The 12,923-nt window shown below is 35.0% G+C and overlaps 1 protein-coding gene across 1 annotated transcript in view; it reads left to right on the forward strand.

Moving 5' to 3' along the window:
• The window catches only part of SYCP2L (synaptonemal complex protein 2 like), a 104,424-nt gene that overhangs the window by 60,878 nt on the left and 30,623 nt on the right, over window positions 1-12,923 (forward strand). Inside the window, exons 19-21 of the mRNA XM_032341378.1 lie at window positions 2,974-2,993; window positions 10,716-10,863; window positions 11,435-11,484. Of these exons, the coding sequence (XP_032197269.1) occupies window positions 2,974-2,993; window positions 10,716-10,863; window positions 11,435-11,484 (218 nt within the window). The remainder of the gene's footprint in view (window positions 1-2,973; window positions 2,994-10,715; window positions 10,864-11,434; window positions 11,485-12,923) is intronic.

Genomic DNA, 12,923 nt, shown 5'->3' on the forward strand with positions numbered 1-12,923 from the left:
ATGCTATATATGCACAGGCTGTTTATTCTGCTGTCTCTTTGAGAATGGGGACTCTACTTCCCAAATCCAAGCCTGCCAATTTTTAAAATTCCAAGCTTTAAGTCCTGTTGGTTTTAAAAACTTAAAAATATATAGCAAATATTAGAGGTTTGTCCTACCTGTTCATAGGCTCTGCAGTGTGGAAGTCTAGTTTCTGACATTCTCTGCAACATTGACCCAGTCTCCCCTGTGGCTGGCCATTGCTTCATTACCCAGACCTTCTCTTTGCCTTTCCTCCCTTCTTTAATGTGACCTCTTCCCTGTCTCAGTGTGGTTTGTACTGTCATTCTTCAAGTGGTTTATTTTGGAAGGGGGGGTTATTTATGATGACATGAGTGTTATCTACTTGTATCCATGGGACCAAGCGAGTTTAGGGTCTTCCTGCTCTGCCATCTTCCCAGCCAACTCCCCAAACTGATGGTAACCAGAGAAGAGATGGGTACGGGGGTAGGGAAAATTGAGACAAGGATTAAAGAGTACTTTTATAAAAAAAATTATGATTATAAAACAAATGATGCTATATAGAGAAAGTCCTATGAATTCCACACACACAAAATACTAGACTTGGTAAATGAATTCAGTAAAGTCACAGGATACAAAATCAATGTGTGGAAGCCTGTTGCATTTCTTTACAATAATGATGAAGCTACATAAAGTGAAATTAAGAAAACTCATTGACAGTTGTACAAAAACCAATACAAGATTGGAGCACCTGGATGGCTCAGTCCATTAAGTGTCTGCCTTTGGTTCAGGTCCTGGGATTGAGCCCTGCATTAGGCTTCCTGCTCAGTGGGGACTCCTATTCTCCCTTCCCACAGCTCATGCTCTTTCTCTCAAATCTTTAAAAAAAAAAACAAACAACAACAACAATAAAATACTTAGGAATCAATTTAACCAAAGATGTGAAAAATATGCATTCTGAATCTATAAATACTCTGAATCTAAATCATTGGAAAAAGAAATTCAAGATGATGCAAAGAAATGGAAGGACATTCCATGCTTATGGGTTAGAATATCAAATATTGTTAAAATGTCTATGTTGCCCAAAGTAATCTATAGCTTTAATGCAGTTCCTATCAAAATATCAACAGCATTTTTCACAGAACTAGAACAATCCTAAAATTTGTATGGAATCACAAAGACCATGAATAGCCAAAGCAATCTTTTTTTTTTTTTTTTAAGATTTTATTTATTTGACAGAGATCACAAGTAGGCAGAGAGGCAGGCAGAGAGAGAGGGAGAAGCAGACTCCCCGCTGAGCAGAAAGCCTGACACGGGGCTCTATCCCAGGACCCTGGGATAATGACCCGAGAAGAAAGCAGAGGCTTTAACCCACTGAGCTATCCAGGCACCCCCAAAGCAATCTTAAAAAACAAAAATGGAGGTAACACAATTCCAGATTTGATTTCTGCTTTGTAATATAAACTGAAAACAGTATGGTACTGGCATAAAGATAGACACAGCTTAGTGGAATAGAATAATACCCAGAAGTAAACCCACAGCTACATGGTCAATTAATCTTCGATGAAGGAGAAATGAATATACAATGGGAAAAACTCTACAAATGCTGAGAAACTGGATGGGCAACCCCATGAAAAAGAATGAAAATGGATTACTTTCACCATACACAAAAACCAAATTCAAAGTGGATTTGAGACCTGAATGTGAGACCTGAAACCGTAAAAATCCTAGAAGAGAGCACAGACAATAGCAACATTTTTTTCTAGATATCTCTGGAGACAAGGGAAATAAAATCAAAAATAAACTATTGGGATGGTAGCAAAATAAAAAGCTTCTACACAGTGAAGGAAAGCAATGAAACTAAAACACCTGTAAAATGGGAGAAGATATTTGCAAATGACCTATCTGAACCAATTAGTATCCAAAATATATGAAGAACTGATAAAAACTCAATACCCAGGAAGCAAATAACCCAATGAAAAATGGGCAGAAGGCACGAACAGACAATTCTCCAAAGAAGACCTCCATATTGCCGATAGCCACGTGAAAAGATGGTCAACATCGCTCCTCATCAGGGAAATGCAGATCAAAACTACAATGAGATATAACCTCACATCTTTCAGAATGGCTAAAATAAAAGACACAAGACCCAACAATTGCTGGCAAGGATGTGGAGCAAAAGGAATCCCCTTGCACTGTTTGTGGGATTGCAAATTGGTGCAGTCATTGTGGAAAACAGTATGGAGGTGACTGAAAATATTAAAAATAGCACTACTCTATTACCCAGTCATCTCACTATTGGGTAGTTAATTAAAAAATATAAAAACACTAATTCAAAGGGATATGTGCACCCCTGTGTTTATGGAAGCATTATTTACAATAACCAAACTGTGAGAGCAGCCCAAGTATCCACCAATTGTGAACTAATAATTTTTAACATATATTTTTCAGAATTTTAAAATACACAACATAAAACTTATCTCAACCATTTGTAAGTACACACTTCAGTAGCATTCTGTGCATTTACATTATTGTGCGATCATCCCCACTAGTTAATCCACAGAACCCTTTCATCTTGCAAAACAAACTCTTTACCCATTTTTTTTAATAACAATAGTTGACATACTATTGTCAACTATTGTTGATATACAACATTAGTTTCAGATTTATAAAATCATGATTCAGTTATACACATTACAAAATGGTCACCATGTGTTCTTACCATCTGTCACCATATGAAATCATTACAACATTATTGACTGTATTTCTTGTCCTGTATATTTCATCCCCATGATTGATTTTTATAACTGGGAGGTTGTACCTTTTAATCTCCTTTACCAATTTTGCCCCCATCCCCAGCTCCCCCAGACTACCACCAGTTTGTTGCTGTATTCAAGAGTCTGTTTTGTTTTTTTAGATTTCACAAGTAAGTGAAATCATGCAGTATTTCTCTAATTTTATTTCACTTAGCAGAATACCCTCTGAGCCCATCTGTGTTGTCACAAATGTCAAAATTCTATCATTTTATAGCTGGGTAATATTCCATTGCAGATGTATGTAATATACCACATCATCTGTATCCTTTCGTCTATCAGTGGACATTTAGGTTGCTTCCATATCTTGGCTATTGTAAGATGATGAACCTATATATCTTTCAAATTAGTATTTTTGTTTTATTCAGGTAAATACCTAGAAGTGAAATTGCTGGATTGTATACTGTTTTCCATAGTGGCTGCAACAGTTTTACATTCCCACCTTTTCTCCATATCCTCACCAACACTTGTTATTGTTTGATCCTAGGCACTGGGACACTGTGAGATGATCTCATTGTGGTTCTGCTTTGCATTTCCTTGATTATTAGTGATGGTCATCTAGATGTTGCCTTTGGGAAAATATCTATTCAGGTCCTCCACCTATTCAATAATTATTTCTGTTTGGTGTTGACTTATAGGAGTTCTTTATATATTTTATTAACTCCCTACAGGATAAATGACTTGCATACACTTTCTCTCATTAAGTAGGTTGTCGTTTCCTTTTGTTGATGGTTTTCTTTGCTGTGCGAAAGCTTTTTATTTTGGTATTGTCCCAACATTTTGTTTTTGCTTTTGTTTTCCCTTCCCTTGATCTGAGACAGATCAAGAAAAATACTGTTATAGCCTGTATCCAAGAGTTTACTGCCTATGTTTCCTTCTAGGGTTTTTATGGTCTCAGGTCTTCTATTTAGGTCTTCATTCCATTTGAGTTTATTTTTTGGTATGATGTAAGAAAGTGATCAAGTTTTATTTTGAGTGTAGCTGTCCAGGTTTCTCAACACCATTTATTGAAGAGACTGACTTTTCCCCATAGTATGTTCTTCTCTCCTTTACTGTAGATTAATTGACCATATAAGTTTGGGTTTATTTCTGGACTGTCTGTTCTATTGATCTATGTATGCATTTGTGTACCAGTACCATACTATTTTTATTATTACAGCTTTGTAGTATAGTTTGAAATCTGGGAATGTGATATTTCCATTTTTCTTATTTCTCAAGATTGCTTTCGCTATTTGGAGGCTTTTGTATTTCCAAACAAATTTTAAGATTAATCTAGTTGAAAATACTATGGTATTTTGATGGAGGTAATATTGAATTTGTTGATTGCTTTGGATAGTATGGACATTTTAACAATATTATTCCAACCCATGAGCACAATATGACTTTCCATTTATTTGTATCTTCTTTATTATCTTTCACTAGTGTATATAATTTTCAGAGTACAGGTCTTTCCCTTCTTTGGTTAAATTTATTTTGATGTAGTTGTGTATAGGTTGTTTTAATAATGTCCCTGCTAGTTCATTATTAATGTATAAAATTGCAATAGATTTCTGTATATTTTGTGTCTGCAACTTTACTAAATTCATTTGTTATAAGAGTTTTATCATTCTAATAGTCTTTACAGTCTATGTATAGTAACATGTTACTACAGATAGTGAAAGTTTTACTTTCTTATGAATTTGCATTTATTTCTTATCTAATTGCTTCAGCTAGGTCTTTCCGTACTATGTTGAATAAAAGTGGTGACAGTAGACATCCTTATTTTTGTCTTGATTCTGATCTTCATACTCTAAGCTTTCAGCCTTTCACCATTGAGTTTTATGTTAGCTGTGGGTTTATATATAGCCTTTATAATGCTGAAGTATGTTCCCTTTAAACTTTGAGAGTTTTTTTTATTTATCACGAATGTCTGTAGAATTTCTGTCAAATCCTTTTTCTGCATCTTTTGAAATGGTTATATTACTTTAATCCTTCGTTTGGTTAATGTGGTTGATTTATGGATATTGAACCATCTTTACATCCCTGAAATAAATACTACTTGATTGTGGTAAATGATCTTTTTCGTGTGTTGAGTTCAGTTTGCTGATTTTTCCTTGAGCATTTTTGCGTCTGTGTTCATCAGAGATATAGATCCTTTTTTTTTTTCTTTTTGTAATGTAACTCTGTACCCATTACACTGTAGTTCCCTAGTCCCACTTCCCCATCCCTTGGCAACTACCAATTTATTTTCTGTCTCTGAATTTGAATACTATATGTATACCATATAAATGGAATCCTACAGTGTTTGTCCTTTTGTGTCTCGCTTATTTCACTTAGTGTAATGTCCTCAAGATTCACTCATGCTGTAACTTTTATTAGAATTTCCTTTCTTTTTAAGATTAATATTCCATTGTATGTATATATCACATTTTGTTTATCCATTTGCCCTTTGATGGATACTTGGATTGCTTCCATCTTGAAGCTATTATGAATAACGCTGCTATGAACATGGGTGTTTGAATATCTGTTTGAATTCCTACTTTCAATTCTTCATATATCCAGAAGTGAAACTGATGTATCATACTGTATCATATGGTAGTCCAGTATTAAGTTTTTGGGAAACTGCCATGCTGTTCTCCATAGCAACTGCATTTTACATTTCTACCAATAGTGCACAAGGGTAAGAATTTCTCCACATCCTTTCCAATGCATCCTTACATGCATAGCTATGCTGATGCATGTAAGTGGTAGCTGATTGGGGTTTTGAATTGCATTTCCCTAGTAATTAATAATGCTGAGATTCTTTTCTTGTGCTTGTTACCCATTTGCATATCTTCCTTGGAGAAATATCTATTTAATTTCTTTTCTTATTGTTGAGTTGTAGGAGTTTTTTTTTTTTATATAATTCAGATATCAACTATCAAATATGTGATTTGTAAATAGTTTATTCCATTCTATGGGTTATTTTTTACTTCATTGGTTATATCTTTTGATGCACAGAAGTTTTTAATTTGATAAAGTGCAATTTATCTATTTTTTCTTTTACTATGTTGTTGATGTCCTATTCAAGAAACCTCTGCCAGCCAAATTTAATGTCATGAAAGTTTTTCTTTTCCTCCTAGGAACTGTATTGTTTCAATGCTTACATTTCGGATTTTGATATATTTTGAGTTTATTTTTGTATTGGTATAAGATAAAGTCTAACTTCATTCTTTTACATTTGAATTTCCAGATTTCTTAATACCATTTGTTGAAGAAATTTTTCTTTCCCCCATTGAATGGTTTTGGCACTTTTGTATATCATTTTATCACATGTGAGAAGGTTTATTTCTGTCTACTCTCCTCTATTATTGGTCTGTATGTCTGTCTGTCTTTTTTTTTTTAAGATTTTATTTAGTTATTTATTTATTTGAGAGAGAGAGAGAGAGAGAGAGAGAGAGAGTTTACAAGTAGACAAAGAGGCAGGCAGAGAGAGAGATAGAGGGAAGCAGGCTCCCTGCTGAGCAGAGAGCCCGATGCGGGACTCGATCCCAGGACCCTGAGATCATGACCTGAGCTGAAGGCAGTGGCTTAACCCACTGAGCCACCCAGGCGCCCTGTATGTCTGTCTTTATGGCAACAACACACTATTTTGACTGTGATTTTATAGTAAGTTTTAAAATCACGAAGGGATCTTCAGCTGTGTTCTTGTTTTTCAAGATTGTTTGGTATTTCTAAGTCCTTTGGGCTATCCTATGACTATTAGGATGGGTTCTCATCTTTCTGAAAAATATTGGGATTTTTATAGAGATTGTATTGAATTTGTAGATTGCTTTGTGTAGTATTGACATCTTAATCATCTTAATATTGTCATTCCATGAACGTGGGCTATCTTCCCATTTTTCACCTCTTTGAGTATATGCCTAAGTAATGTATTATTATTTTATTCTATTGTAAATGAAATTGTTGTCTTAATTTCCTTTGCAGATTGTCCTTTGGTGTATAGAAACACAACTGACTTTCGTGTTTTCATTTTGTATCCTGCAGTTTTGTTGCAAATAATTATTAAATGACTAATAAGTAAATTTAACAAAATTGAAGGATTCAAGATTGAGATGCAAAAATCAAGTTTCTTTCTATACGTTAGCAACAATCAAATTTTTTTGAAAAGCAACACCACTTAAAAGAATATGAAATATGGCATATGTAAGGATTAATTTGGCAAGATTTGTGAGACTTTTACAGTGAAAAGTACAGGGTATTGCTGAGATCTATTAAGCAAATCTAAAAAAATGGAGAGACATACTGTGTTTAGGGGATGGCAGACTCCATCAGCATTGGCAAGATGACCTTTCTTCTCAGATTGATCTATAAGCTTAATACAAACCCAAATCAAATTCCAGCAGAGATGTTGTTTTGTTTTTAGGAATTGGCAAGGTATTTTTAGATTTTAGGTGGGAATTTAAAGGACCTGTACCAAAAAGAACTACAAAATGGCTAATACACTATGTTTCAAGACTTATTGTATAAAGCTACAGTAATCAAGAGAGTATGTTGCTGCCATACAGGTAGATAAATAAGTACAACAGAGCAAGTATGTAGAGACAGTTGTCATGTGACAAAAATGCAAAGACAGTTCAGTGGAGAAATCATTTTTTCCAATAAATGGTGTTGGACCCATGGGCTCTCCATATAGGCACAAAATCAATTATCTGAAGTCTTTACATTCTACCACTTAAAAAAAAGAAAACTAAAAATGGATTCAAATGTAAAAGCCTATTTGAAAGAAAGAATAAGAAAAAAATCTTTGTGACCTTCCATGAGGCAAAAGTGTTTTAGATATTAACTCCAAAGTATAGCCCGTAAGAAAACTGATAAATTGAACTTAAAATTAAAAATTCTAGTTTAAAAGAAAAACACTCTTAAGAGAATTAAGGGGCCAGCCACACACTTGAATATTTTTGTTGTTGTTTTTAAAGATTTTATTTATTAGCGAGGGAGTGAGTGTGTGGGAGGGAGAGGGAAAGAGAACCTGAAGCAGACTCCACACTGAGCACAGAGCCCGACTCAGGGCTTGACCTCATGGCCACAAGATCATGATTTGAGCTAAAACCAAGCATCAGGTGCTTAACCAACTGAGCCACCCTGCTGCCCCAAAGAAAATATTTATAAAGCATGTATTTGATAAAGTACTTGTACCCCAAATATATTAAGTACTCTCAAAATTCAATAACAAAGATACAACCCAATTAAAATATAGACAAAAGGTTTGAACAACTACTTCACCAAGAAAGATCTAGAGTTGGTAGGTAAGTACTTGTTCAACATCATTAGCTATTACAGAAATATAAATGGAAATTATGAAATACTACCATGCATGTAGCAGAGAGGCTAAAATGAGAAAAACAAACTATACCAGTGTTGGTGAAGATGTGGAGGAATGTTATATCCTAATGGTGGTTTTTTAAGGTAAATATGCACATATCTTAGGGCCTAGCTGTCTACCCAAGAGAAGTGACAGCATATGTCCACATAAGTGAATATTTATAGAAGCTTCATTTGTAGTTATCTCAAACTAGAAACAAACCAAGTGTCCATTAGTAGATGAGTGCAAAAACAGATGTTGTTATATCCATGTGATGGAATACTACTCAAAAATAAAAAGGAATAAACAGATATATATAACATGAATGAATCTCCAAATGAAAGAAGCCAGACAAAAACGTGTACATGTTGCATGATTCCATTCATATAAAGTACTAGAAAATGTAAACTAATTTATAGAGACAGAGTAGATCAAGGGTTGCCCTGAAATATGGGTGCATTAGCTTTTTCATTTGTTTTTTTCATTATGACAACACTTAACCTGAGTTCTACTATCTTAGACATTTTTAAGGGCAGAACATGGTATTGTTAACTGTAGGCACAATGTTAAACAGTGGATCTCGCAAACTTACCAAGCATCTTGCAAAACTTTATACCTGTTGAACAATAGCTCTGTATTTCTCTGTCCAGCCCCTTTCACTCACCTTTCCATTCCGTTTCTTTTGTTTGACTATTTTAGATACCTCCTATAAACAGAATCCTGCTGTATTTGTCCATTTGTGACTGACTTATTTCATGAATTAAAATATCTTCCAAGTTTATCCATGTTATTGCATACTTCAGGATTTCCTTTTTAAGGTTGAGCAGTATTCATGTGTGTATAATATATATACACTGTGTATATATAATATATATACACAAATATATACACAAATATATATACATTTTCTCCATTTAGCCACTGATGGACATTTAGATGGTTTCCGTAACTTAACTATTGTAAACAATGCTTCTTTTGGATATATACCCAGAGGTGCGATGCTGATTTTTTTTTTTGAGGAATTTGTTTTTCATAGTGCCTATACCATTTTACATTCCTACAAATAATGTGTAAGTGTTCCAGTTTCCAGTTTCTCCACATTTTCACCAACACTTGTTACCTTTTTTTTTAAAATAATATCGTACCATATATCCAGTAAGGAATTAATGTCCAAAATACCTGAGGAACCCCCAAAACTCAATAGCCAAAAATCAGCCCAATTTAAAAAGTGGGCAAAGAACTTAAATATTTATCTGAAGACCTACAAATGGCCAACAGGTATATGAAAAATTGCTCAATATTCACTAGTTATTGGGAAAAATGTTCTTGTTAAATTCCTCTTTTGATTCTAAGGAAAGCCAGGCAGAAAATACCACTCTCTACACTCTCTAACACCTTCCTGCTTCCATATAGCTTTAACATGGCCCTCCTGTTCTTTGTATGCCTGACAGAGAAGGCTCCACGTGATTTTGTTTTTTTGTTTTTTTGTTTTTTTTAATAATGTTGTTCTCTGGCAGAGAATCTATGGAAATGGATTCCAAGAGCAATCTCTCTGCAAGACACTGCAGACAGATCAGTGTGTCACTGCGCTCCTGATCAGAGACAAAGGGCACAGAATGGAGGGGGCAAAAAAAAAAAAAAGTGAGGCCTGGGCGATGAGGGAGGGAGACAGTGGTGCTGGTGCAGTTCTGTTCATTTGACCTATTTTGTTTTAGGGCCGATTCTGCTTCTGAGGGTGGGAGAAAGCAGGAAACAGAGACGCAGGTAATGGAAGAACCTTTTTGTTTTAAGGCAATACTTTGTAAATTTCAGTTATTTGCCTGCCATCTTGAAAACTGGTCACCATTCTGGTCTTGATTATCTCTAATTACATGTAAAAGTTATGAAATTATTTCACTTTTAAATGGTAAATTGATTCTTTATTAAAAAAGATAAGCAGTCTTATTTAAGACTGGGCCCCCTGGAGGAGCAGAGGCCAACTAGAGTATTTTGTGTGTTAAAATCAAAACAAATTCCACATTAAAATGGAGACTAAACACTGCTTGTCACAGCACTTCTAAAAACCAACCCAAAGCCAGGAAGAGACTTAAAAACACATAAAATCCATTAAATCATTGAAGAAATTAAATTTACCTTGATAGTCTAGTCTTAATTTAAAAATACTTCAGGATTAAATAGAAATGATTCCCTTGTTTTATTTTAGTTTCTTTAAAATGTAATCAACGTTGTTATTGCAAAAATGATTTTTATAAATTCTTTTGTCATTTGGGTTAGTATCATATTCAGGTACATCAGCGTTTGAAGAATTACCTATGATCTTTTCAGTTGCAACTAATTGATGAGAGAGGATTCTTTTTTCTTTTTTTCCTTCTGTCCTCCATTACAATAGCGTGATTGAGAATGGTCTAATGAAATCTTTTTTCCTCTCTTTACCACCATGCCTTTTTATTGTACGAGAACCAATCTTCTGGAAGGAGTTGCTTCTCTTTTGCCCAACTTTGTATTGATATGTTTAATTGTACATAAAGGGAACTAACACCTTTTTAATAGCACTCATTTGTCATCTGTGTCTGTAAAAGCTTAATTACAGGAAACACATCTTCTCGGAGAGTAATAAAGATTCAAGTAGTAGCACCAGCGAACGATCTTGGACCAGCAACCAAAAAAAGAAATCCCTAAAACCATATTCTGGTAGAAAAAAGACAAGAATCAGAAACAGCGTAAGAGGTAAGTTTGGTATGTGTCTTCTTTCAAGTCATTTTTTTTTTTTTTCCAAGTGAATCAGGTGATCCCCTCTTCCCTGCTGTAATTCCTTTAGAAAGACAGAAGGTACACACATGAAACAGTGCAAAAAAATATAAAACAGACCAATCATTTTAAAATATGAGCTATAGATAAATAGAGTAGTTGTTCAGCTAAGAATCTGACATGAACAGGAAATCACTAGGAAAAGCTTCCAGGAAGAGGCAGGTAGGATTTGAGCCAATCCTCGGGAAGAACAGTATTCAAAGACGTGCCAGAAGGGGAAGCATTCTAAGTTAGGTAAAAGTGCGAGGATAAATTGACAGGAGGAAAGCATCAGAGGCAGGGTCTGGAGCAGAGAATTCACACTGGGGTAAGGGCTCAGCAACATGATAGATAATTAAAAAGGGATCTTAAGACCTAGACATTTGAGCAAGCTTCAGGATTTGGGAATTGCTTTTAGCAGGGACCTGTATACTTGGGAAAGGGAGAAATGGGTTTTTTTTTTCCTCATAAGCAAACTTTATCCTTTGGACACTTCTTCTTTTTCTTTTAGTTTTGCCATTTTCCCCTCCCAGCAGTGGCAGTGACCATGAGAAAGACCAAGTAAGTAAATTTTAGCTGGGCTGCCGGTGTGGCCCTTAGCATTAGCATGAAGCAGGTTAATCTGTTTAGGGTTAAATGTCATTTGTTTCTCAAAAAAAAAAAAAAAAGAAAGAAAAAGAAAAGAAATCCTTTCAGGATTGAGGATAACAAACCAGTTTGTTGGTACATAAATCACTGTCGAAAGAAACTGCAAGGACTTGTTAACATTTAGTATAAATGTTGGGTAAAGACTTCGGATCTTTCTTCATTGTTCTCAAATTTTTACAAGATGTTTACTATAGATGATGCTGAAATCTGGGCTGTAGTCCTGCAAATGTTTGCTCTTTGAATTTACATTTTAAAGTGAACTTCTTCCCTTAGTTTTCAGTTTGCTGACATATTATTTCTAAAGCTTTTAATGATTTAAACATTTAAATCTTTATTTTGTAAGTGGTTGAAATGACTTCAGGTTTATATAAATATTGGCTAAATCCTCAAAGTTTCTCAACTCATTTTGGTTCTTTGTTTTAAAGCAACATAACTAAAAATATGAACGCTGGTGGTGTTCAGACAAATTCAAAGCCAAATGTTCCTGTTAATAGCTGAATCCCCCAGTCTCAACAGCTGGTTTTTGTTCCTCGTCAGATGAGATACATAAAGACTACAGATACAGGTGCCAAGTATATGAGTTCTCTAAGGGGTGGTTGCTGGGATTCTGAGAACACCAACAGCCCCCCATGCAGAAATACCATGTGGTTGTACTCCAATCACCATTCTCTCTCCCCACCTGCCCCCTTCTGATGGTTACCCTCTGTGATTCTGTACTGACAAAGTGTATAGTTCCTAGTTTAAACCAGTGAGCCAGAGTAAGGACCTAAATACATGTTGAATACTTTAAACTGGTAGGATTTATCAGTTAGAAATAGGTCAAGGGGTACCTGGGTGGCTCAGTGGGTTAAGCCTCTGCCTTTGGCTCAGGTCATGATCTCGGGGTCCTGGAATCGAGCTCCACATCGGGCTCTCTGCTCAGCGGGGAGCCTGCTTCCTCCTCTCTCTCTGCCTGCCTCTGCCTACTCGTGATTTCTCTCTCTGTCAAATAAATAAATCTTAAAAAAAAAAAAAAAAAAGAAATAGGTCAAAAGACAGATTTAAAGTTAATATAGCTTTTGTTTGAAGTAAGCACCAAAGAAACATCAAAACTTTGCAAATCTATAAATTTGTTATTCATCTGACAAGAAGTCTGTTGATTTTTCAGTGAGGGCATTGCTGACTTTGTACAAACATTAGCATTCAAAATTCACTCCTCTGTGTTGGCATGTAAGAGAATAATTTGGACCAGGACTCGGCAAACTTGTTCTGTAAAGGGTCAGATAGTAAATAGTGTAAACATTTTAGACATGTAAGATCATAAATATTTTCCATGGTGACTATTCAGCTCTTCTGTTGTAGCATGAAAGTAG

The sequence above is a fragment of the Mustela erminea genome, chromosome 4 (genome assembly GCF_009829155.1).
Source record: "Mustela erminea isolate mMusErm1 chromosome 4, mMusErm1.Pri, whole genome shotgun sequence".
Taxonomy (NCBI): domain Eukaryota; kingdom Metazoa; phylum Chordata; class Mammalia; order Carnivora; family Mustelidae; genus Mustela; species Mustela erminea.